At 36.9% G+C, this 27,377-nt stretch overlaps 1 protein-coding gene across 1 annotated transcript in view; it reads right to left on the bottom strand.

Moving 5' to 3' along the window:
- The window catches only part of LOC140329822 (nuclear receptor coactivator 7-like), a gene marked incomplete at its 3' end in the record, with an annotated part of 47,148 nt that extends 22,743 nt beyond the window's left edge, over positions 1-24,405 (bottom strand). The window contains exons 1-2 of the mRNA XM_072410216.1: positions 24,197-24,405; positions 8,925-9,057 (exon numbers count right to left, since the gene is read on the bottom strand). Coding sequence (XP_072266317.1) covers positions 8,925-8,974 — 50 coding nt within the window. The remainder of the gene's footprint in view (positions 1-8,924; positions 9,058-24,196) is intronic.
- Positions 24,406-27,377: the final 2,972 nt, after the last annotated feature.

The raw sequence follows: 27,377 nt of genomic DNA, 5'->3' as shown, positions 1-27,377 counted from the left end.
AATATTTTTGTAGTACACAATAGGCCCCTGCCAGCTTTATGTGGAGTCAGTCATTAAGGTCGGTTTTGTTCATGGCATTAATATTTCATAGACTGTCAAACTTCCCTAATTGCTCTAATGAACAGATATTATACAGCTAAATGATTAGCAAAATAAATCCTGAGGAGGTGCTATGATGTTTCTAAGCCTAGAAAGTGATAGAAAAGCTGTTTAACAACTGTTTTTGACATTGTCATCAATAGTTTACAAAAGAAAATACATTTAGTAGTACAAACCAAATTAAAATAGGAAGAATTCCCAGAAAAAAAGGAGGATTCACACAAAACACCCCAATACACAGGGACATTAAATTGGCATTGACAGTCATATTATTTTTAGTACATATTTTATTGCATATAAATATATGTAATGTAGGTATAAAACATACACACACACACACATACCTACAGTATACATGCCTACAGTAGACTTGCCCAAAATATACATTGTAATCTATTACATATTCTAACACTGGAATAGGAGAATTTCCAAATAAGGAAAAAAATTGTAAATCCACATCCAATATTATTTTAGGTGTCCGACAAGGGTAAAAACTCACTGTGACAACTGTAACAATTGTAAAACTTTGGATTTCTCATCACCCTATGTTTTGGTGTCAATTGTTACAAGTAAAATAGAGAGGGATAAGACACCAATATAATTGTGTAAGAGGTTCTACTTATTCTGCATTACAACTATATTTTTATTTTAGATATGCTTTAACGGTTCCTTAATTTGTCTTGCTTTTTGCTCTTCTGGCCATTTCACATACAATGCAGTGTGCATATGGTGCAATGGCTCACTGTCGGTACGCACATACAGTGAAGCAGGGTATATATGTGTAAATGAGACTGATATATAAAAACTTACATAAAAACAAAAACTGCTTTTTTCATATAAGTTACCACTAATCATAAATAACTAGAAGTGGAAGGTAACTACAAGATATTCCTTGCAAAGATACCATACACTTGTAAAGATACCATAAGAAGCCAGTGGACTAGTCAGCTAGCCTATGTTGACCCAGACTTCATATTAAAGTTGAGTACATGGACAGTATCATAGGATTGAGAAACACAGCATGTGAATTTAACTCGCACAAGCTTTCTTGTGTTTACTCAAAAAGGTCAATTTCTTTTGTTCAGTTTATTCAGGCAAACCAAAATGCTTTTTAATGAGGTCATATTTACTGCACACATCTACAATGTTGACATAACAGAACACCTTGCTGGGAAGGTAAATTGTGCCAAGAAGAACAGAACAAAGGATAGAGGGAAATACACAATTTTGTCTCAAAATGCATAAAGGCAAAACACACTTTTAAAAAAGGGTAACCATTTGCTGGCACTCAATCATATTTTGGCTTTTAGTTGCAATATGATAAATACAATGTATCATTATCGTTATAATGAACATTGTGTGTTATTATAGCTTGATGTTAAAGATGAATTTCCAGGAACACAAGCATTTACCCTTGCAGCCAGTCATCGGGTGGCTGCATGGGCAATCTGCTCTTTTTTTCCAATGGATGATGAACAATAAGATAAATGTACGTTATTCTTCACTCCTCTTCGTATAACAAGTCCTCCTAAGTCTCCCAGGTAGTTTCACTGCCTGGTGCAGCTCTGACCTCATCTCATACAGTGCAGGAGCACCAGTCCTGCATTGTACACGAGGGTCCATCCACATTTCAGTACGTTAGATAAGGTAATTATTCTTCATCCCCTAGACAAAATAGGAAGTTAACTCCTGCAGTATGTATGTTTGTGTATGGGGAACCTGCTTATGATAAATATTTGTTATTATGCATTGTTACATGTATCTAATAAACACTTCTAAGTACTTGCTTTAATTTGACTGGAGTAAATTAGTGTAACTTGAAATCTGTCTATTCCATTTTGTGACTTACAGAACAGTTACAAAAAAACTTCCATTGCATCATGAACTTCGAGACCTTTTTACTTTGATATGGCATAATCCACAGTTTCATTCTGGCCAAAGACAGATGGTAAAACATAAACATTACACTTGTATTCACAAAGCAGGTATTACATTTATTAAATTATATGCTGGCAAAGGTATTGTAAAGATACAAACATTGCTCAACATAGTCATAAAAGCCTTCTGTATTTTGCTGATATCTGTAAGGCTAAGTTTAGGCAAACTTTTAAAAGTTCCACTAGCCACATTTTCTATATCCTATCCAACATATCGCCACAAGTTCCAAAAAACTCTACCTAACTGTTGCTCAGTACAAACATACATATTTGTTGGACTTCTGATCCGCAATAATCCCCTCTGAGGGAACCTAGACACTTTTTCATTCTAACTGAACATAGTTTTGGTATCATCACAATGGCAGCCCAATAACAAGTGGTATTGTACGTTCAGTCAGTCAAACATACCATATCAATTCTAAAAAACATAACTAGATCCCCCACTAATCATATTGATAAACCAATAGTATAAGAGTCAAAAGTTCTTGTGTGTCTTTTCAATCATTTTCTTTAATAGAAAGTGATCAAAAGTCCAAGCAAATGCACTTGATCTTTTGTATACAAAAAGCTGGGAATCCTACATTTACTGACACATTCCCGAACAGGGAATTAATCACTGCCATTGAAACACATGGACCTGGATGTTTCTCCACCAGTGAATGTTTTTGTTCTTTATAAAAAAGACCCACATAAGCTTTGTGGATTGATATTTACCAACACCAATCAATCTATGACCTATCAGGACCCCAAAAAAATGTCCATAAACTCAGATTGCTGCTTAATCCAATTCAGTTTCTACTGTTTTAGATCAAATTTGACAATCTGCCTATGTGTACTTGATCTAAGTTGTAACGTCTTTTTACTAGATTGAGTAGATGAATGATGGTTTAACCTGTTCTGTCGAAAAAACCAATACAGGTAGTCCCGGGTTAAGGACATCCGACATACAGACGACTCCTAGATACAAACGGGTTCAATGTGCTAAATTACCCCCATGGCTGATCATAATCTGTGATTTTTGAACACAGTCTTAGACAGCAAAGATTCTCTTCTTTTTAATGTTAATACATTTTAAAGTATTTACAAGACATGTATATTTTACTTTTTAATAACATTTATTAAAAGTTTAATCACATTTATTTAAAGTTAAAAAAACAGAGACTTGGAACATTCTTCCTATTGGATGGTGTGTTTGCTAAACATCCCAAAGTTTCTGAAAAACATAATAGGTTCTCTGGAATCTACTTTTACATACCTTCACAACTCCCACGCCATACACCTTACTCCTAGGAAGAAAATGATGTGCAAGCTTGTTGTTGGTTGACATCAAAGTCAACACAGGGATATGGACCTCCTCCCCATCTAACAGTGCTCAGGCATAGAAAATGGACAATCTGGAGCTATACTAGGAGGAAGAATATATGTATGTCACCCTATACCCAACAGTACTGGGTATTTCATAGATACATATGTCAGAGGGGGAAATAAAGATTAACTTATTTGTTTACTTTAAAGCTGAGTTCTGCAATTCTACTAAACATATTTAAAATCTTTGATGCCTAAAACATACCTTTGTATTTTAAAATGTAAGAAGTATCCCTAAAACTGGCATTTGAATCGTAGGATTCTATTCTTTGATTGAACTTCCCAGCTACACAGAAATGTTTCCATCATTTTTGGGAGTTTGAGGGGGGTAGTTCTTTACAACTGACTGACCAGCACTGCCCTGTTAAAAGTTCACTGGTTTCATTAATAAGTATACAGCTTAAAGGCTGTTTATTCCAGCAACCAAGTAAAATGTATGTTTTTGTGTGCTGGAGAATTACAGTGCTATTTGTTGCTAATTCCACCACAACAGACCTTGTCAACACTACTGGGTTTCAGTGCACCACAACACATGGTTAATCATTATATTGTGCTGTGGTGTATTTCGGGCTGCCTTAACATAACCTTTGTTATACTGTATACTCCATACTGAGTAGTAGGGAACTACAAACTAAACTCAGAACCCAATCAAAGATCAAAGGACTATATAGGTATAGCAGAATGCAGCACAGTTCAAAATTCTTAAATATAAAGACAATCTTAGAAAAAAAAGAATTTTAATACAACATATTCAAGAAATTATTAAATGCATATAAACTCCATAGAAGACTAAAAACTTTTCTGGGACCCTTGGGCCTAGAACCAAATTCACCACCAGATTTGGGTACTATTTTGGTTGATACTTCATACCTGTTTGGATGACATGCCTGTAGAGATAGCTGGTGGAAATACTGATACTATCTGAATGATAGTGTTACCTCTTTGACCATTGGGATGCGATCCTCTATGCAATATATATATATATATATATATATATATATATATTCTTAAATAAATTTGTATGGTGTTTGGAAAAATGCCTATTCTGATACTAACACAGGAATATAGTTATTATTATATTATATTCTATTATTAGAGCTTAAACTCATCAGGCAAGATGACAGAAAGAAAATATTTTCTATACATACAATACACATATAACTAATACACGTCTATACAACGACATTGATTATTGGACTTGTTCAGTTGTATATGAAGCTATATTAAAATGGATGCTATTAGTTATCTATAATAATACCCAGATACCATTGTTATACATTTTGAACATAAGAAAGTGGTCAACCAGTTTAGGCTGGGTCTACACATTAAATGACGCATGTTCCTACTGCATTTATATGCGTTTTTTTGCACTTTTATTAACGGTTTAAAGCTTGCCTTTAAAATGCTGTAAAACGGCTATACAGAGTTTTTAACGCGTTTACGTTTCAAGTGCTTATAAACGTGGGAAAGCGGCCTATTGAGATCAAGGGAAGTGTTTACCCACGTTTTCCAGCGTTAACCCTGCGTTTTAATTTTTTTAACATTGCAAGCAACGTTATAGATAATGCTCATAAACGTGCCTCAAGGAAACATCCTGGTGTAGATTAGCCCATTGGAATGCATGGGAATTTCAAACATGGGCTTTTAAAGCCTCAGGTTAAACGCTGGGGAAACAGTTCGTGTAGACCAGGGGTGTCAAACTCTGGCCCAGCACATCATTTTTTTTTTGGACCCTAAAAGAAATCCCAATATGAATTGAAGCTGGCCCCCCGCTACTGCAATTCATAGTAATGGCGGGCCAGCTGCAATTGATATTAAACTGCATTTCTCCAGATGTGAGTACAATACCGCTACTACAATTCATGGCATCACTCGCATCTCTAGACCAGCGGCCTCTCTGCCTATGCGTGGCGCCTTATTTTATAAACGCAAGTGATGCTGGGAATTGTAGTGTCATCACTCGTGTCTATTGAACAGCAGCCTATGCGTGGACCCCGCGAAGTTTATACTGACAGGTAAGCTCAATAATCAGGAATTACCAGGATTATTATTATCGAGAATTATCATAGTTCATAATTATCATTAATTGTTTTACTGTGCCAGAGAATGCAATGTAAAACCAAATGAATGCAGCAATTCATTTGGTTTCACATTGCATTCTCTGGCAAAGTAAAACAATTCATCTCAATACAAAGAAACAAGAACACATGAGAAGAGCATGCAGTAATATATAGTGGATTGATCTAAAAAAAAAATATTTTATGCAGATATGAAGTTCATATGCATTTACTACTTTTTAATATGTGTTATAATAATGTTAACTTTATACATTATAAAAAGTTATTTACTGTAACTTTGAACTGTGCTTTCAGATCCCACTATATCTATATATTCGTTTGTATTTAACATACAGAATAATGTGCATTAATGAAGCCTAGCAGTATGAACCCTTCCCAACAGTTTTACCAGCTAAACTCTTCAGAATCAACTAACATGATATTAAAAAATTTCCTTATGCTGTGAATAATTCTTTATTGCTTTGTAAATTTTTTATCACCTTTCTTATTTTGAGAATAATAAACTGAACAAGCTCAATACTAGGGGCAGCACACTGGTTTAGAGGTTAGCACTCTGACCTTTTCAGCACTAGGCTCCAGGTTTAAATCTCGGCCAGGAAACTATCTGCATGGAGTTTGCAGGTTCTCCCTGTGTTTGTTTGGGTTTTCTCCTACAATCCAAAAACATGCAGTTAGGTTAGCTGGCTTCCCCACTAAATTGTCCTTAGACTGTGGTAATGATATATGACAGTAGTAGGGACATTAGATTGTGAGCCCCTTTGAGGGACAGCTAGTGACATGACTATGGACTTTGTACAGCACTGCGTAATATGTCAGCGCTATATAAATAATGTGTATAATATTAATATTAGCTGGACAGTGTCATGTCCCTCTAAAACATTTTACGATTCCTGCACCACTGTCTTTGTGCTTTCAGCGTTAGAATTTCAACTAAGAGCTGAAATAGAAAATGTGAGCTCTTTATAGTCCTGAGTAGAAACAAACATTGTAATTACACCAGCAGCTGCTACCCCATCTATCTGTCTACAAGGCCTTAAAAAAGTACAGCTGTGTTATTATGTATGTATACTCAGCTGCTGGCGGACAACACAGTGTCATCATGAATATCAGTGGAACAAGTCAGACCGATAATTAACAAATTTTAAATATTTTTTTTTAAAATGTGAACTGCTTGCTGTTTTCTTTTAAATTTGTCACCATATGCAGTACCCTTACCATTAGTATCCATGGTGAATACAAATGGCCAAGCAGAACTGGCAAACCACAAAAATGTACAAGGGTTATCCAGAAAGCCACAGTATATCATTATTTTTTTCCATTCATGATCAAAGGTTTCAAAGCCTGTACTGAAAAAGGATCCTGGTAAAAATATAATGTTTTTACAATTATGAAGACTGGTAATGCAGCAGGACATCCAGACTGCTAATGGATACCTTCATTTACCTTAATGGTGTCTTTAATTTTCAGTGGTTATTTAGTGTGAAATTGGCAGACCAATGGGTATAAGGAATCAGAAGTGGAGCAGCCAGCAGAAAGATGCTGAGAAGAGTAACAAGAGGATTCACAGACTTGCTTTAAATAATATAGCTAGAACTGCTTTATACCTAGTAGTATTTAGTCAAATTCAACTGGATTTGTTCTATTATTGTTAAAGACATGTTGCACCTGTTCACGGCTTTTCATCAGTTAAACAAATCCAGTTGATTTTGACTATTACTAGATATACACTGGATAAAGAGGAACCTTCACAGACAGAACTGCTTTATGTTTACAAAATGTTCTAGTTAATAAAGTAATTATAATCATGTAAAGAAAGCAGGAAAAAAAAAAACAGGAAAACTGCATCTTCAATCATTACATGGAAGAAAGTGACCTTTTTATTTACTAATTTCCCAAAGTTCAATAGGCTTTACAACAATATACAGTATTAATGAGGAACAACAAAATATGTTCCCTGCTGCAGGTATATACATACAGACATAATTTGTTTCCCGAATGACTCTGTTGTAATACTATCTAAAGCTGATATTCGTGCACCTTGGTTTTCTCATGTAGGGAAAGGCAACAGGTTCACTTTAGGCACCACCAGCATTGCATACTCACCTTTCCTTCACTCACCAAACACTTTGTTCGCTGCCATGAACAATAAAAAAAACTGGATACCTCTAGTATGGCAGCCTGGGACCCAAAGTAAGCACCATTTACCCAAATTTAGAATTTGATTATGGGTTAGCTGGATGAGCTGAAACACCCTCTAAAATCTGTATTCTCTGGTTATCACAGTCTAAAAACAATGAAATGTCATGGAAAATGATTCTGCTCCTTCAACTGGTCACACAGATTGGAGGAACTTGGAAATAAATACAGAGATGTAAGCAGCCCATAGAGCTGTAAGGACAGTGCCCAAGCCTATCAGTTTTTGGTGAGATTGACTTTATTAGTCTATTCATGCCAGTTGTTTGAAATTTAAGATAGACCTTTTGTTATATCACACACTGCTTCCTTACCTTTGGATTTTATTTGGTAAGAACTATCTTTGAAAATGTATGACAGGGCAGACAATCCTTCCGCTGACCTTATCTTGGTGGAATGATTGTGACCAGCCAGGAACATCCATCAAACATATCAGAGCACTTCTTACTTGTTGTTGGTAAACCTTAAAACTGGAAAGGATCTACTTAAGATAATAAAATAAGGAGTATGTACAAGAAAACTTTGCAGCCTGCTCAGTGGGGTTGATTTAAAAACTGTAGGTAGCTCACTTAGCAAAATCTGAATTATTAATCAGCAAGGGATATTTTGTTTAGCTTTGTGAATGTTGTAAGATTTACCTTGCAAAAAATACTTAATATTGGAAGGAAAAACAGTAAGCATTCTCTAAATAAAATGAACTATTCTGCATAATAAATCAACTGCATTGTCTGTTAAAATCACTGTATCTGGTTATGTTTGGCTGAATCTGCCCCATCTCCTATATATCTCAAATATTCTAAAAATCTTTTTCTTGGGGTTTGTCTCCCACTATTCAATTGCAAACATGACACTACGACTTTGCTTTCATTGCTTTGGTATAACCATGTCACATACCAAGGACCTTTAGTTCTGAAATCTCATCAACAAATAGACTATCCTACAGGGTCCAGGAAAAAAATCCTAACACATGAAATTTGCCTTGTTTTATTGATAAAGAGATACTCTACGGGTCATCAGCAGGTTCAGTACAATGGCATTACAGTATAAAAATTCTTTCATCTTTATAAGTGGAAAAATTAAAACCTTTTAGCAGTATTTACTGAAGGAAAGCCCTACGTTATTTTATCTGTTTGACTTGCCGCAGGATACACCCATGTTTTAGGCATTTTGCCAGAAGAAGTACATAGGCTAAGTAGTGAGTCAGCTATGTGTGTAAATTGTAAGAGCACCGTAATCAATGCAATAAACTGACCTTGCAAAGTAGCTTTGTCTTCTCTCCTTCTTTTCCTCCTTGCTGTCCATGATAAAACTGTGAGGAGCTCCAACAAGTTTCTGAGCCAGGAGAGCGTCTGGCTGTCACTGCGTCATGTCAACTAATGTCTTCCCTGCCATAACAATACAAATATGAATTAGAGTCAGAGAACAGACAACCTGCTTCTAGAATAATCAGACATGGACTGTATCTCTAGATAGAAGGAGCTATAAACTTTAACCTGATCAAATCAGTCACGTGACTGATTATGTGCCAAGAGAAAAATAAACTTGTGCCATGAAAAACAAACACATGCAAAATAGTCCTGATTAATTTAATGCGTGTGTGATACTGCAGGTATCGGAAAAAGAACTAATTCATCAAATTACCACCTGGCCTATGCAACATTTATTTATTTGACTATCAAAGCATGCCACTGAAATCTGTACTGTTTAACAACGTGATGAGATCAGTTCACGTTTTACATGTTCAAAATACACAAGGCTCTAAAGCATATCAGAGACAAACATAAAATTGTGATATTTTGCAGCTTACATGTGATGAGTGTGGATTTTCAGGCATTTCATTTCTTTTATTTTTGCTTGGTGAGAACCTACTAGGTACTAATATTTCTTACTGTTTGGACATTAAATTGATGTGATGTGAATATTGCTTTGCCACATTCATGTTTTAGAGAAATGTGACCCACAACCATTTGGATTGTATGCATATTCATAAAAATGGTGACCATATACACATAGTAATGAGTATTTTAATGTATTTCTATAAGTTTTTGTTCCCATACAAAAAAGCCACTTTTCAGGGAAATTTATAAACAACTTTAATACCTGTTGATGACGGACAAATTCTGTCTATTGTGTATTGTTTCTACAAGCAACACAAACAACACAGAAAGATCTAAAAATGTTACATGTGATGTATGATTCATTGTATTTCCTAAAACATTTAGAAACCCCAAACACTTGATAATGAACCATTGGCACACTGGGTTTTCTGTTCTATACAAATGAACTGAGACTAACGTTTACTTCTGTTTATGCCAAAAGAATCCTATTCAATACATTTCATCCACATGAGGAAATACAATATTCTGTTGTACCAAGTACTATTGTGTATATAAAAACAATGTGCCTCATATAATAACAAGAGGGAGTCATAATGAAGCCACCCTATTACCCAATCAAAACCCAACCGGCTGCAAAACTGGCAAATTTCTTACCTACCTATTTAAGCATGAAGACCATGATATAAATCTGAGGTGGTTGGTATTTTATTTCAGCATTATTTATACAGGTTACACCAAAAATGAACAATAAACATAGACCTAACCTATTAATAAGGAACAAATTTAACAATTTTTCAAACTTTCTTTAAGGTGCGTACACACTTCCAATTTTTATCGTTCCAACCGAACGACGAACGATCGATTGGGCAAAAAATCGTTCGTAAAAAAGTAACCAACGACGCCAACGAACGCCGAGGAAAGTCGCTGGAAACGAACAACCGGACCGGCGGATCGGATTGGACGACGATCGTTGAACATCGTTCGTGTGTACGGTCGTTCGTTGATCGTCCATGTTCAGAGCATGCGTGATGAACGAACGTCCGTTCACTTTCCTGTCGTGCACATAGTTCCTCTATCGCTTAAACGATCGTATCTATTGTGTGTACAATATCTACGAACGATCGTGTCGTTACCTCTATGTGTTACCTCTATGTGCAGTATCGGTGCTATACGATCGTTCATATATATCGTGCAGGAACGTTCGTCGTTCGTTTTCCGACGATAATAATTGGAAGTGTGTACGTAGCTTTACAGTGGCAAAAAAATGAATGCTGTGTAAAACCTGATACTTTCACAAAACAAATCTAAATAGATAAAGACAATCCACTTACTATCAACTGATGATATTGTTGGCATCTAATGAGTCCTATGAAATTTGAACTGAATGTACATAAAACCAGAACATACTGGAGATAGTTAAAGAGCCGCTATCAATATGTGGCCTATTTATAAAGAAGTGAATATGACATTCACTGAAACATTCTTCAGAGGAGGATCTTTAAGGTCAATGGCAGTATTTGATTTTTCACTAGGTTGCTTTAGTGAATGTCAGATTCACTGCTTAAAAAAATGCAATTTTAGCCAAAAGGCTATTGACACATTTTTTAATATTCATTTAAGCTTTATTGAGTAGGGTTCTCTTTTTGATCAGTATCATTGTTTTTACTTTTCTATATTGCAAGTTTGTAATTTGCAACCCCCATTTAATGTACAGTGTGATACGTTGCTGCTTTATAATAAATGTTAAAAATATAAAGAATAATCAAAAGCGTTAAGCCACCACTGACCTGTGGAGCTAAATGTAATGTAAAGTAAATCATTCTCGAATGACTGCCGTCTAGCTTTATACACCTGATTGCAGGTTTTTCTAAAAACATAAACAGGTTTTGTTCTTTAGCTATCAAGCCTCTGAAATTGGAGAACATAGGTACTGCATTACCTCTAATATAGCATACAGGCACTTGGTGTGATGGAGTAACTTTTCTCCAGAGGCAAACAGCTGCAATGGGGTGTCTGAAATAAACATGACTAATCCCCCATATGGTCTATAGTATTTATGTGCTTTCTAAGCTGCAAAATATATCTGGTGATCTATAAAGTGGTGATCAGGCTGACTGCCACCTAATAAATGGGCAAAATGGAAAAGAGGTAGTCTTTTCAGCTGATCATCACTTTTAAAAATGCAGTGAACTAACACTGTATTGCTGGTGATAATTGTATATAAATATCAGCATTTCATGGAAAATATTCTGTTAAACCCCTTATCAATATTCTGAGGTTGGCTTCAGATGTCTTCCTAAAGCTTCAAGTACCTATGTTTGGTTTCCATTAGAAGCCCAGCAGGTTGCCATCAAAATTAGGGGATGGGATATGCGAGTTAAATGCCACATACAGCAATAAAATCAACCTTACCCACTATGCTACACAAAGGAATCAATTTATAAATGTTTTCACCCTCACATTCACCTAGGATATATACATTTTCATAGTTGAATGATAATAGAAATTGAGAAACAGACAGCAATAAATAGCTGGCTGGTTCTAACCAAAATGGGTGTTGGATTTTATTACAATGGAAAAAATTATGTTACGTTTCCTTATTTACTTTTAAACAATGACACATGAGAGAAGACAAGAAGACAACATATAAGTTTTATAGTCATTTGTGTAGCAACACACGGTGATATACCAAAACACATAATTATACAAACACATGATTATATATGTAACGTTTCTTGATAAAAAACAAGAATTATCTATAATACCCTTACTCTACAGGACTAGAGGACAGACGAAATTGTCTATAACCTAAAAACTCCCTGGCCCAAGGACATCATAATAAAATACACCGTATAGAGTCAAAATTTAGATTCAAATGAGCCAAACTTTATACAGTGTTCAAGTGTGGGAAAAGAACATTTAGCCCATGATCTTAACCCCTCTAGCACTCTAATTCTGTCCACATTTCATTGCAAAAAGCGTTACATTTTCTTTTTTGCATGGAAATTTATTGTAGGCTATAATTCTTAGGCATAACTCACCGAAATATGTTCAATATTTAATAAATGTAATAATAAACTTTAAATAAAAATGCACAAAAATCTGTAAAAAAAATAGTTAAACATGTAATATAAGTGTACAGTAGTACATATATATATATATGAAAATTTCTTTGTATTAGACTCAATATGGCTATTTTGTATTGAATCCAATACAATATTATTTAAATTTCTCGACGATCCTCCCAGCAGGACAACGGGGGACGCGGACAGAGCAAGGTGTGGGTTTTTTTTTAGGGTAAAGCAACACCGAGTATGACTCGGGATTACGTAATTTTGAATAACATAGGCCAAAGTTCTAATCTAAATACTTTTTTTTTTTTTCAACTGGCTTTGAACTTTAAACATGAAAAATGAGTTCTAGCCACGCCCTTAGGTCTCTCCATCGCCTAGGCGGTGAATTGCAATCTAGGAAATGCCATCCTTGGTGGGAGTGTTTCTAATCCACTCCCACTGCCCTAATTATGCAGATATTGTTTTCTTTCTCACTCAAGTGCAACTGCTCAGTCTGCAGCTGTTTCCTACTTCTTTTCAGCTTGTGAGCTCTCCGTGCAGAGGGCTCCAGCTAGTGAGGGAGGAGGAGTGGGTGGAGGAGAAGGTCAGGAGAAGAGGAAAACGAAAACTTGCCAGTCACAAGCTGGCCACTTCTAAACACGTCATAAATCATTATATTTTCATGGATACAAGCTGACCCAGCCAGTGCCACCAGGGAAGACTGACATTTTAGTGCAAGTAAGTAAGAATAGATTAATAATTGAAAGACTAGTTTTTGAGTATAGTTCCTCTTTAAATGTAATCTCAAAGCATGAATAGCTAAAAAGGAAGAGAAAAGGCTAGGCCAATTAAGCCTTTTTTCTGATATTTGGTATACAAAAATGATAGCTATAAAGTGATCCTGTTTCCAGACCATGTGATCTAATGAATTTATATATTCTGAACAAGCACTAAAAGCAAGTTGTAATTTATCTATGTGTCTATAAGCATTAGGAAGAAATTGGTCTTCAAAGTCAACTGAAAAAATAGGCACAGTCTGCCGTGTGCCTCAATAAACATTAATGAAAACAAACACATTGATTTCTACATCCAAACACTTTTATTTTTAGCATAACAAACTACATGCAATTTTTTGCAATACTTTTGTGCATCAATTCCCATTAAAAAAACACTAAAAGTATATTATAAAAAATAAACCCAAAAGATAACATTTGCCAAATGTGTTGCAAAGTCATGAACACCTCATACACCTAAGTCTACAAAGTTAAAGTATTGGGAAAATACCTATTTCTGGGACACATGATTGATGGGTAAAGGACCTACAAAATAATATTTTGTTATGCACAAGCAAACATTGATTCAATGTGACAGATTGACACTAATAACTCCATTTTCCTTTGTAAAAGAATGAAACAATCCCATTCAGTTTTCAGATGCCGGGTTCTGATGCTTTTACTAACATGACAAAAGAAACAGTCTGAGATAGAAACCCTAACGCTGACCTCCAGATGGATATGAGAGACATGGTAATCATTGACTGGTTTTGGTAAACTGGAGCATGATTAGCTTATATGGGTGACTTTAGGCTAGGTACACACTTGCAATAATTATCGTTGTAAAATGAACAACTAACGATTATGCAAGATTACTTTGAACGATCGTATTGTGCACAATTCTGTACATGCTGTAAGGATACGATTGTTCAAATATAATTCACCAATAATGTATCGATCGTCGCTCAATCAGATCCGCCGGGACGGTCGTTTCCAGCGACAATCCCTGTTCGCCTGCGTCATTGGTCAGTCCTTGTGCACTTCTTTTGTTAACGATTATCGGGCAATTGGTTGTTAGTCATTCGTTTCCAACGTTAATTATTGCAAGTGTGTACGCAGCTTTAGATTGCAAATATTCATAGCCCCAACTGTAGTTGTAGGTGAGAAGAACTATTGAGCGACGGGGGTTGTTAAGATTCTGTAGAGACACATTTTCTTCACTGGGGTGGTGTTCACCAAGGTAAGATATTAGTCTGATGTTGCAAGGAGACCATTCATTATGGTATTTATTTTTGAGACTGAGTTAATTTAAAACAGACCGGTACCAAATGAAAAGGCATGGGGTGGAGTACTACAGACTTTCAGATCTAAAAAGTATAAAACATTAAGTATATATTTTATTTTTAGCTATAGAATTTAGTAAAAAACTACAATATAATATTTACCAAATTGCATGAAACTGTGCCATTATCAACCAACCACTGTACAAATAACTGAACAAATTTGATGTCAACCTATCACCAACAATTTACACTGAAACTGTTAAACAATCAATGCTGTCATATGTTTTCTTTTCAACTGTTTTGACTGAAATGATAGAAATGTCAAAAAAATGATTTATCATAAACCCTGGTTGATGCCCCAGGGATAGGGAAAGAGGACAATAAGGAAAACAATAAGGAAACAAGTGGAGAATAGAAAAAGTCTGGAATATCTGTGACCCAACATTGTGATGGATGCCCTTGCTTACCAATAAAGGTGCCTGCGATGAGTTAAAACACTTTCTTTAAGGTAAATTTTAGTATTTCTACATAGTATGCCACATTACACAAAATCCTTCTGCAGCATTACTTTTCCCATCAAAAGCAGCATTGAGTAATAAAAAATAGATCAAATCTGCATGCTGCACTTCCCCAGAGACATTACTTGTAACATCAGGCACTAGATTCCTGGTCCCCAATTTGTGGTTTGGGGGACACATGGAGCCTTTTATTACTAAATGTGCCGCCTTCAAGGCAATTTCAGTCCTTGGCCAGTTTTGATACTTACGGTACTATGATCAGTGAAACAAACATTTTTTTATTGTAGCTTCCAGCAATAACGGGATGGTTTATTTATTTCACACTATCTTACTTTTATATGTGCTGTCCATACCTTTTATCTTTTTCCATTTTCCTTTGATGTTTTATGTTGAATGTTTCTGAGAGGTATATAAAAATGTTCCAATCGTCAGGCCTGGGCATAGTGTAAGCCACAGGATCGTACATTATCTCCATTGTGCTCCTGCGATGTCACCCTGTGACTGCATTATTCTGGGCTGACACAGTGGGCCTGATTTATTAAAGCTCTCCAGGACTGGTGATGATAGACTATCATGGGAGAACCTGGGTGATCCAGTTATCTTGCAATGGATCTGGTCCAGGATAGAAAACATTTGCCAACCTAAATCAAATGAGTTTTAAACAATTCATTCCAGTTTGGTGGATCACCCATGATATTGTTCACTCATGATAGCCTATCTTCTCCAGTCTTGGAGAGATTTGATAAATCAGGCCCAATGTTTGGTCGGCAGCGAGGCTCAGGGAGTTAAAGGGAGGACATGACGGCATAGTAAATGCCTCAGAGATATTTCAGCCCTTCTCCATTCTTGGAGAACTTTAATAAATAAGGCCAAAGTGCATCTGTTTATGATAAAATGTGCTTTTATAAACTATATCTATGTAATAATATTGTTAGTAAGATGTACACAACTTTCACTCAAGATTTATTCATTTTTTAAAATAAAAAATTCTCTTGGATGAAATCATGGATAAACAGATTTCTATAGAATAGACATTCTCTCCCTCATGTTTTGTGTGGAAACCATGACAGAAATAAAAATCTGACACTGATTCTTGCATTGTTCTACTCAAGTAAATATGTTTTTCTTTTTACGTTGCTGCTGGAAAGTTCTCCGTACTTCTTGTCTATCAGGACAGCAAGTGATAGTAAATCTCTGTAAAGGATTCCTGGGTGGTAGTAACCTGACAAGATTTGGTTTACCAAACATGACTTGTCACACAAGCCATGTATTTTGTAACAACCATCACTGAAATGTACTTTTTTTAGAGAATCCTTCAAATACATCTGACTAATACAAAAATTTATAGACTATTTTTCAAAGCATGGGCCCTGCCTAGTTAATACAGAGCAGACTCTATATCAAAATGAGTTGTTTGGAAACAAATGCCAAACCAGACTTTGATTCATTTTCTTCTCACATAAAAAAATAGTGTAGCTGCTTGTCCCTTTGCTGAATACAGCGTATTTATGGACTTGTTTTTCACATACAGAATTTGATCTCCATAAAGGGACATTTGTACTCATGAAGTCACTAAAATGAACTTTAAACTGATGGAAAACTGAAAAAAGTTAAAATTTCAAAGGTCACAAATTTTTATTAAGCGTTGCAGATTGAATGTCTGGGGATACTAACATAATAATGTAAAATTAGAATATATAATATATAATTAAATAATAATATATAATTAAATATTATGATTGATAAATCTACAAAGAATGTTGTATATACCCTTAGTTTCAAGGACTGCCAGTAACGATATAGGGAACTTGCCACCAACTGAATAAGATAGCATGGAAAATACTAACACATAGCTTTGGATTTTGTAAAGTGTTGAATAATATGTTGGTGCTAAATAAATACAACTTATTATTATTATTATTATTATTATTTATCTATGTCTATATATTGCATGCACCAGCAGGATATCACATTTCCCACTGCTTCTTATGTTATAGTTCTATTTAGTGATTCTGTTGCCTGTTACAAGATCACTAGTAAACTAAATACTGAAACACAATGTCTACCTTATCCTACACATGGATCTACTGGGTGCTGAAAAGCAACACCACTGATATGAAGACACTAAAGCTGCATACACACGTGCAATAATTCTCGTTGGAAAGAATCGTTCACAATCCTTTCCAACGACTAGGGACTGCACGATGCATGAACTGAAAATGAAGTTCTGTACAAACAGCACTATTCTGCTCTGAGAGAGGAGGGTGGAGAACAAAACAGCGGCACCCTGCTGCGCTGTACACACACAAGATTCTCGTTCGTTATCGGCCCGAGCCGGTTATCAGGCAAGAACCATTGGACGTGTGTACGTAGCTTAACAGTGCCAACCACAGTGCATGATAAACTGAGACCAGCAAAGATTGACTTGTGTGGTTAGGTATTACTTGGGTTCAGAATAAAGTAGGCTGTGGCAACACACAGATCAATCTAATAACCTTCTTATGGTAGCATTGTTGCACATTTTATTTCATATACAACATTTTATACTATCAGAAGAAGAAGAACCCGGTATAAATGTATATAGATGCCTATATGTGTGCACACTATTCTCGATATTCAATGTAAAGACGTTCCCTTTCTGTAGTAATGGTAAAGATTAGTTTCTAATAAGTATGGCCAAGCTACTTTTTTCTACAAAATCATTACTATGCATTGCAGTTTCCTGACTCATTTACTAACTTCCTTTAAGGGGAAATGTAATGGCCTACATTGCTGAAATAAGCAAGATGCTAAAGAAGACATAAAAATAAAACAATTCCACTCAACTCAAAATATTGGATAATCCACAATGAACTTATGTAGAAACTCACAGGGCACAAATGTCTTTTTAAGTATTTTATATTGATCAGTTTATTTCTGATTAAGTTTATTTCTGTTCTAGTTTATTTCTGTTCTACTGGGATGATGCTGCAAAGGCATAACGTTTATATTATTATTAGTAGTAGTAGTAATATTAATAAATAATATTTATATAGCACCAACATATTACACAGTGGTGTTCAATAAATAAGGGTTGCAAATGACAGACAGATACAGACAGTGACCAAGGAGGAGGAGAGGACCCTGCCCAGAAGAGCTTACAATCTAGGAGGTGGGTGAGTAGCACACAATATTAGTGTAATGTGTTGCTGTGTGGACAGGAGAGGCAGACCACACCACCCGCAACAATATCTCTATGTGGCTGCAGTCAATGATCAGATCTTTAGACCACAATCACCGTTTACAAACACATGTTGCATTGTGAATCAAGCAGTGATCTGCCAAAACCACATGGAAAAAAACGTCCAAACTGCTTCCATCCATTTGAATGGGAAGGATTAGGACAGTGGTTTGAATTTAGCTTTATTTTCAAAGTCAGCTCAATGTAATATTAAAATATTTGGACTGCAATACGCTTATTAGAGTTGTCATCAAAGCAGATTTCCCTGCTGGAAAATTTTCCCTTATCTTGTCTTGTGTTGTGTCGCTATTTATATAAGAAGGGTGAATCTTCCTAGTCAGGACAACAAAAACAGTATAACAGTGATCCTTCATTACTATCCCCAAAAAAAGAAAGTTTTGGTTAAGGACACACTTTCACTGGTCAGAAATTAAATGTTTTAGCTTTAGAATATGAACACAAATCATATTTAACACAAACATCTACAAAGCTGGTTGTTCATTGTTTAACATAGATACGCAAACTTTGTGTGAAAGCATCTCGGTTGCTAAGCAACAGTAGTAATTGCTGTGCGGGGAACCACAGTCAGGCAAATATAGATACCTTGCCAGGTATAAAAATCTTTTAAAACCTTTATCTGCATAAACTTAGTAAATTTATGTCCCTGCAAGCAATCTTTCCAGAATGAACGAGTACTATGGTGTATGGAGAGGGAAAGGGTGGGAAGCATCTCACTGTGTGTTCCTCCACGGGAAAGGGCAAATGTCATACCTGGTAGGTGATTTTAGTGATCCACTGCGACCAATTGCTAAAGGAAGTTGGAGGACAGCTACAAACATGTTAGATTTCAGAATGTGCATATAGCTTAAATTTGTAATCATTTACATATGTACAAGGAGGGCGGCCAAAGTTGCTTATTATAAAGACATACTGTTCACAGTTCATTGGTTGGCTGTCCTTCTGAAAAAAAATAATCAATAAAACTTTTTTGAATTATATCTTATGTCAACACTTGTTCAGCAGACAAGATGAGTAATAATTGTAGCTAATCTAGTCTGCCTCCGGTGTAGTACAAAGTACAAATGCCTATAGTTGGCTATATATATATATATATATATATATATATATATTTATTTATATTGGGTTTTACATTGGGTCTGATTTATTAAAGCTCTCCAAGGCTGAAGAGGATACACTTTCATCAGTGAAGCTGGGTGATCCAGCTTCACTGATGAATGGATTATGTCCAGGATTCAAGATATTACCTAGCAAACAGTAAATGACTGTAGAAATCCATTCCAGGGCTGTTTTACAAAGGGTTGAACTTGCACAAATTATCTTCCTCTTACATGCTCTTATCACTGAAATTATCAAGTGTCTGTGCTTCCAGATAATTACTTGCAGTTTTACAGAACTGAAAATCATAATGAAAGAAGCTCTGGGTCAAAAACTAAACAGTTTACTTACTTAAACATAAAGTGTAAACAGAAGTGAACTTTTCCTCCTCTGCACTCTATCCCAAACTTGGATAGTTGAACTATTGCCAATTAAGCAATGAGACCACAGCAGTGTTATACAAAACAAACTGAAGCAACTCTGGGATTTTACAATACTTATCCTATAAGGCCTTGTCACTTGTCAGAAAATTAGGAGAAATACCCTCAAGGACACAAAAACTCTTGGCACAGGTTTAAACCCTTTTCCACTCCAGTCTAAAAACTGACAACATTACCAATCGCAGCAGTCAGGCATTAAATCCAGGATATACCAATAAATTGGATTGCAATACTGAGACTAGAATTGTATCATTCTGAATAAATCTATGGCTGAGTACATATATGCTGCCAGATCTGCACTGGACATCAGTTTTCTAATAGAAATCTTATTTGCAATATTCTTCCCTAAACACTTTATAAGAAAAAGTCAAAAATGTATTGGTGACATGTGCAAGATCCTTTGTACACATGTGTACTTCCAATCAAGGTTTACCAACATCTATGATCACTACACAACGAAAGAGTTCAAAATTGGTCGGTAATAATTGGTTGGATATTTTGCTTCAATTTACTGTAGATCCCTTTACTTTATTCGGTTCATCATAACTAAACCATCTGCTCACGTACTCAACCTAAGCTGCACCAAACTTACAGCCTACATTGAACTATGTCAGCTGATCTGTAAGAAAGGAATGCCCACACAAATTGGCACGTTCTCCACAAAGCAAAAATCCATCAAAATGTTTTGGGTGGTACACATTCAAAGTAGGTTTTGTGTTTTTAAATGATGGCTGTTCCAGATGAATTGCTCTGACTCCACATCTTGCTTCCCTATCACTGTTCGATAGGATGGTCACACTCAACAGTGAAAAAGCGGTGTTTAGATTTTAGGATTAAAAAAAAATACAGAAAGATCTGGAAGGCCTTAAAAAATGTCAGCTCCTGAAAACGTTTACCTGGTTTCGGCAGATTGGCAAATCTCAGCTGAAACAATTGCTAGGACATAAAAATATCCAGGGAACATACTGGGTTTACAAATAATGAGCAGTTGGGTATGCAGAAGCTGGCAGCCAAGTGGGTGCCAAGGCCAACATTTTTGGAATGATATATCTTTGTTGATAAAACTTGGTTATGTTGAGGGGGCAATTAAAAAAATGTCAAGGAAAGCTGTGGAAAGGTGTTGTCTTCTCACAATGATCAGCTTGGGGGATCAATGCTGTCCCTCCATGGATACAGAACAGGAAGTTAGTTTTGTTACCATAGGACAGGAAATGTATTACTTTCAAAAAAAAGGTGGAAATAAAGAAAAAAGAAAAACAGAGCCGCAATATATATTTGCTTTGGGTTTAGATACAATTTAAATCATATATATTAGTTCATGAATATTTAATGGTATATTTCAAAACAATGTATAATTTTATTTTTTTTAGATTTGTTTGTCTGTATGCTGTACATGCACTGAATAAGATATTCTTTAATAAAGACACTAGTGTATATTATCTCATAAACTATATACAGTGTCCCCAAAAGGCCCTGAAAACACTCCAGGAAAAGCAATATTCCAATTTAAGTGATGCAGCACCAAGCACTCCACAGCACATAAAATGCATTAGAATGATAACTTAGTCTGTGTATGCATCTTTTAATGATTAGATTTTCTATGATCATGCTAGAGTTTTAGTTTGAATGTCAGCAAAAATCTATAATACTGCTTATAATAGTGACATGTTTGTATCGTGTTTGTATCATTGCATCATATTCTTTATAGGGAAAAGTGACAAAGTCCATGTCATAATATCTTTGCAGAGATTGTATATCCCATAACACAGGAAGCACAAGGTTACATCAAACACTTGAAACATTTAAACCAACCTGTCTCTGTCTCCATGTTGAGCAAATCCTTTCCCTTCCTCTAAACCCAACACTTAAAAAGAAATTAAACCAAGAACGTCTTTGCAACAACCCTCCAATTGCAAAACCACAAAATCACTGATCCATAAGAAATCAGTGTCTAGCGAAAGAGACCAATCTTGCTTTGCAGAAGTTTTGCTTTCACTTACAAGACATCTCCCAACTCTCAACCTGTGACTAGGCAGTGAAAGTGGAAGCAGCGCTCTTCATTTTTTATTTCTGCTCTCTCCTTCTCAGCATGGTCCATGCACTACAGCAAACCTGAATGGGTTCTGGTGCTGCCCCTCCTTCCACCTCTCCAAGCTCTGCTGTATAGATTGTACAGTAGACTGCAAGAGGGTAATACCAAGTAAAATTCAGGAATTTACACCATTTTTCAAAATACATTGAATTACATAGTCAGGTTGAAAAAAGACCACTGGAGAAATAAACATACTACCGGTAGAGGCCAGCATATCCCAGATAAAACCATACTGACATCCAGAGGAAGGCAAAAGACACCCTAATAAAGCTTGGTTCAATTTACTCCAAGGAAAAAAATTCCTTCCTAAACCTGTGAAGCAATTGAATGTTCCCTGGATCAACGGTGTCACTTGCTGTAATAATTATTACAGAGTTACAATATTGATAGATAACACCAGGAGATTGTTAAACACACGTTAGATTTATGACAGAGACAATCATGATTGTTTATATCAGGTGACAATCACCTGACGTGTACACAGTTTAAATGACAGGTCCTCTTTACTATATTACATATCTCGCTCTTCTGTGTACTTTTCTAATTGACACATACCATAGCGCTGTACACAGTGTGCCATACAACTCCTCTCTGTAAACATTCTTGTATGGTCATACATTGTATTTTTCTTTATCCTGTACCTTGTGCTGTGTGGTATGTGCTCCATATCACTGCACTCTGTACATTTGTATACAATATGCTATATAGTCTTTCTCAACCTTTATAACATGGGGAAACCTTTATAATAACTTTCATGTCTTGGGAACCCCAGCCATAATTACTATAGCCACAGCTCACAGTACATTGGCATAGTGGCCCGTGGGAAGAATGTCTCTTTCTTTTCTGGTCAGTGGGAAGAATGTCTCTTAAAAAATAACTTGCATTCTCAGTGTAACGTCACTGTTGCTAGCCTGAGTTGATTATATGTTGTGTCTCTTTTCCACAACGCCTCCCTGATATCCACAACTGTGCATCTTCTGGACTGGGTACCATCTGGCAATGTGCTGTCAACAACAACAGACGCTAACAGTTGTTTGAATGTGGATATTCTGTCTGGCGTGATAATCTGTAGTGTGATGCCCATGGCTGCCATGCCACCTGTTTAGGAGAAAAGGGAAAGAAGGGCCATGGACTAATGCTGAGCAACATATGTTGGCACATGCTTGCTTTGACCAAACTCTGGCCAGGGTAGGAAACACTTGGTGTCAGTCCAACTGTATAATAACATGAAACAGTTTAAAATAAGGGGCATCAATGCTGGCAGAAGTCATGAGTAAAAAGAGATCACTTTAATATATACTAAGAAAGATAGAGAGATAATAATTGTTATTATTAATAAACGGGATTTATATAGTGCCAACATACTACGCATCGCTGTTCAATAAATACTGCCAACTTAATGCCCATCTCTGCCTTTCAGTTGGCCTCAGCTTACCTATCTTAAGGTCTTAAGATATGTGAGCTATGTTCCACCAAGGAATCAGCATTTTCTACCATCACATTCACTCTCACTTCACACTTCTCAGCACATCTGAGTGCCTGGGTTTGCATTTTTGGGGATTTGCACCAAGACCATTTGGATGTATGAGTAGTGCCAATCCCTACTTACCATGATACAACTAAATATATATATATATATATATATATATATATATATAGTGATGGGGTTTAGTGAGCTCAGCACATGGGATGCCATAATAGTAAAAAAAATTTGCTGGAAATGGGAGACGGATCTATATGTACAATGCTATTTGACTGGCTGCGATTTCTCTGTCCTGGAGCAATCACTGTGATCAGGATCAATACAATCACATCTCCTGATCAGCATGACAACCTGGCAGCTATAAGGAGAGTGAGCATTGGCTGCAGCTCTACAAGTGGAGGTTTCCTTTATGTCAGTGCAGATGATGACACCCCGATGCAATGCATGCACTGATCCCTGGCAGCCCCTGACACCCATGCTGGTGGTCAATGCTCAGCAGTCACCCAGGAGTGTCAGTATGCAGTGTGAGCCCCGCCCACCTGTCAATCTCCTCCCACCCGTCCCCTGGCTCGCACAGTATAGTACATAAGGCGTGGTGATATACACAATAACAGCTCTATGATACATAACGGGAAGGCTATAAAGTCCACCGATCACTGCCAGCACAAACAGCCAGGGTGATGATGATAAAAGACATGCAGCACCCACCTCCAGCTCCTGTGCCAGGCTGTTGTAGAAGATGGATCGAGAGCAGAGATCAGTCAGTGCCACTGGGCAGAAGCTGGGTGATCGGTGCTGATCGGGTGCCTGGCACATTGTTTACATGTGAAGCCCTCACCATAGCAAGCACATAGCTGAGCAGTACATCAACAATACCAGGCAGCATCTGGCAGGCAGTAAAATCCCACCTCCTCCTCCCCTTGTGCTCTTCCTTCCTTCTCTCCTCCTCCTCCTCCCCAGTGCAATGCAGGCTGTGCGATCATTTCCCCTCCCAGGACTGCCAGATCACCTACACAGCTACTGCCCAGGGGGCATCATGCCAGCTCATCTGCACCCCTCTCCAATCATTACACCTGGCAATCCAAAACCAGCCAGACTGTGCACAATTCTCCACAATGTCAGATCCACACCAGTAATCTGTGCATTATGGAGCAGAAAGTTCATTTATTATTGATCAAGAGTTTTGTTTACCCATTATATTGCAAACAAAACCATCTTTTGTGTCACAATCAATATTTCAGGCACATATGAGGGCTGAGCATACTGTAAAAAATGGGCATTGCCTTTTTTTTTTTAGGGAGAACTTTCACCCAAAAAAAATCACCTTTACCAGTGAAAAGACCTCCATTTGTCCACCCAGCGTTTCCTTCCACTGTCCTGACTCCCTCTTTTTTTCTGACGCTGGACAGAACAGTGAGCGACCATCTTCTTTCTTTTTTCTTCCAGGTTCTTGTTTACATCACCCAAACTCACACTGCACAGACATGAGATTAGGTGATGACTTCCTCCAAATGTAAAAAGTTCTGCATTTTCTTTTTAAATGATAGGAAAGCCTCCTAATACCCATGTGTGATTTCAGGCATACACAGAAGCAGCCCACAGCCTCTTAGGATATGTGACACAAGTATAAATAAATATAAATAAAAAATTCATGATATAAAGGGAAAAGCCACCCTTTTATATAATAGTAAAAAATGTGGTGATAGGTCCGCTTTCACTGATATAAGTCGTTCAGATTGAGTTCAGATTGCTCTTTTACACCCACAATGTGCAACTGTGCAGTTGGTAGCTCTTGGGCATACAAAAAACTTCTGCGGTGTGCCCGGACGTGGCCAACCACGCTGTGGGTAACCAAATTTACACGCAGCAGGAGTTGTGGCCATGGCGCTGGTCTTCAAGCAAAACAAAGTTCCCAGTGGGAGAGGGGGTGGTGGTGAGCCCATGGCAGAATACTGGGGCTCACTACAGGTCTGGAATACCCCTAACACTTCCTCTAAACAGATGTTTCTTGCAGGTAAAAATTGTATTCTAACATGCTGTTGCTGAGTTTTAAATGAGGAACAGGCACAGGCTCGCCCTTTTTAACATGGGGGAACCCTTAAAATTCAGGTCTTCAGGGAACCCCTTCTATAATTACTATACCCACAGCTTACAGTACATTGGTGTGGTGGTCGATAGAAAGAATGCTTCTTACATTGCTGGTCAGGGGGAGGATGTCACCCTAACAGGTCCCTGATGTCAGCTAAACTGATCTGAGAGGCACAAATTGCTCATTACCCATGAACCCCCCCGCCGCAACCTTTGGAGGAACCCTGGTTAAGAAACACTAGTCTATAACTCAATGATGGCTTATTGAAGTTAGAACTCATGACAAGTTACATGTATATGACAAAAAAGGAATTTACCGAGAATTCAATCATTACCTCTTCTATTAAAAACGAAAGAAAAAAAAAACATGGTAACAGTTTTATTAGGCAGTGAGTGAGACACGTGATCAGAATATATGAACTGCTTTCACGCAGTGAACTTTGTTTCCAAAGCTATGTTTACAGACTAGTTTGTGTCACACCATGCATTTTTCCAGGATGTTTTGCATGTTTTAAAGAATTAGGAGTGGTTATAAAAGGCCAAGTATATCCCAAACTTTTTTTTTAAATGTTAGCACCTCTGTTATGTGGTTTTGCTGTGTTCTTTTCCCAGCCAGGGCAGGAAGTGAAGAGAAATCCCCCCAATGGTGACAAATACAATAATAAAACAGAGGTTCTAACCCCAGGCATACCAACCTAGTAGAACAGGCTTAAGGAAGTGGTACATAGTGTGTCAGAATTATGCCATGGCAAAGTTGTTTAAAGTTGAAGTATATCTGCGTATTGTCTTCCTTGGTTCCCCCCTTACCCCTCTTAAACATGCTGATGATTTTTTTTTTCAAATAAAACCTTTTCAATTTCCTTTTCAGTACATACTTTATTGTAGACACAGTGGACCTGATTTATTAAAGCTCTCCAAGGCTGGAGAGAATACACTTTCATCCGTGAAGCTGGGTGATCCAGCAAACCTGGAATGGATTTCCTATATGTTAGCAAATGTTTTCAATCCTGAACCAGATCTGTTTCAGGTTTGCTGGATCACCCAGCTTTACTGACGCAAGTGTATTCTCTCCAGCCTTGGGGAACTTCAATAAATCAGGCTAGGATAAATGGCTATGTCTGTATGTATGAATTAAAGGCAGATTACGCCCACTGGGAAGCAATAGAAGCAGTTCAGGATGTAAAGATTTGATGTGGGGACCCCCTGGCCAACCTATATACCCTACCCACCCCTACATTCTGACCACCATCAAGCACTGCACTCCTCCGGGGACACTTAAGTATCAAGGAGCATTTGGGTAGGGCCCCTAAATTTATACTTGCCAGCTCACAAAACTATAACTGTCATACTATGCTACCCTTCCTTTTTTGAACCCAAGATTAAAATCTCTGATTGAGCTAGGTAACCCTGTAAATCAGGGGTGTCAAACTCTGGCCTGCATTGAAATAGCGCCGCTATAGACCAGCGGCCTCTCTGCCTATGTGTGGCCCCGCATTGGACTGTTTTATACACACAGGGAATTGTAGTAGTGGTGCTGATTCAGTGAAAAGGGAGTTCCAGCCACTCAAAAGATTTTTAAAAAATGATTAGGCCTTTCTCTATTATATGCTTGTTCGAGCAAAACCTCTTTGTGAGAAGGAAAAACGTACTCAATTTTTTCAATGAATTTCAAGTTTGCCCGCGATTTGTCTAAGTTTTTAATTTTGGCCCACTGTGTATTTGAGTTTTACACCCCTGCTCTAAATTGACATGTTTTTAGCACAATGTTCTCCGTTAAAGGTGTATTCCACTGTACATTGGT

This window comes from Pyxicephalus adspersus, chromosome 4, assembly GCF_032062135.1.
Source record: "Pyxicephalus adspersus chromosome 4, UCB_Pads_2.0, whole genome shotgun sequence".
NCBI lineage: Eukaryota > Metazoa > Chordata > Amphibia > Anura > Pyxicephalidae > Pyxicephalus > Pyxicephalus adspersus.
Note: the sequence above shows the minus strand (reverse complement) of the source record. Positions and strands in the feature narration are given on the sequence as shown.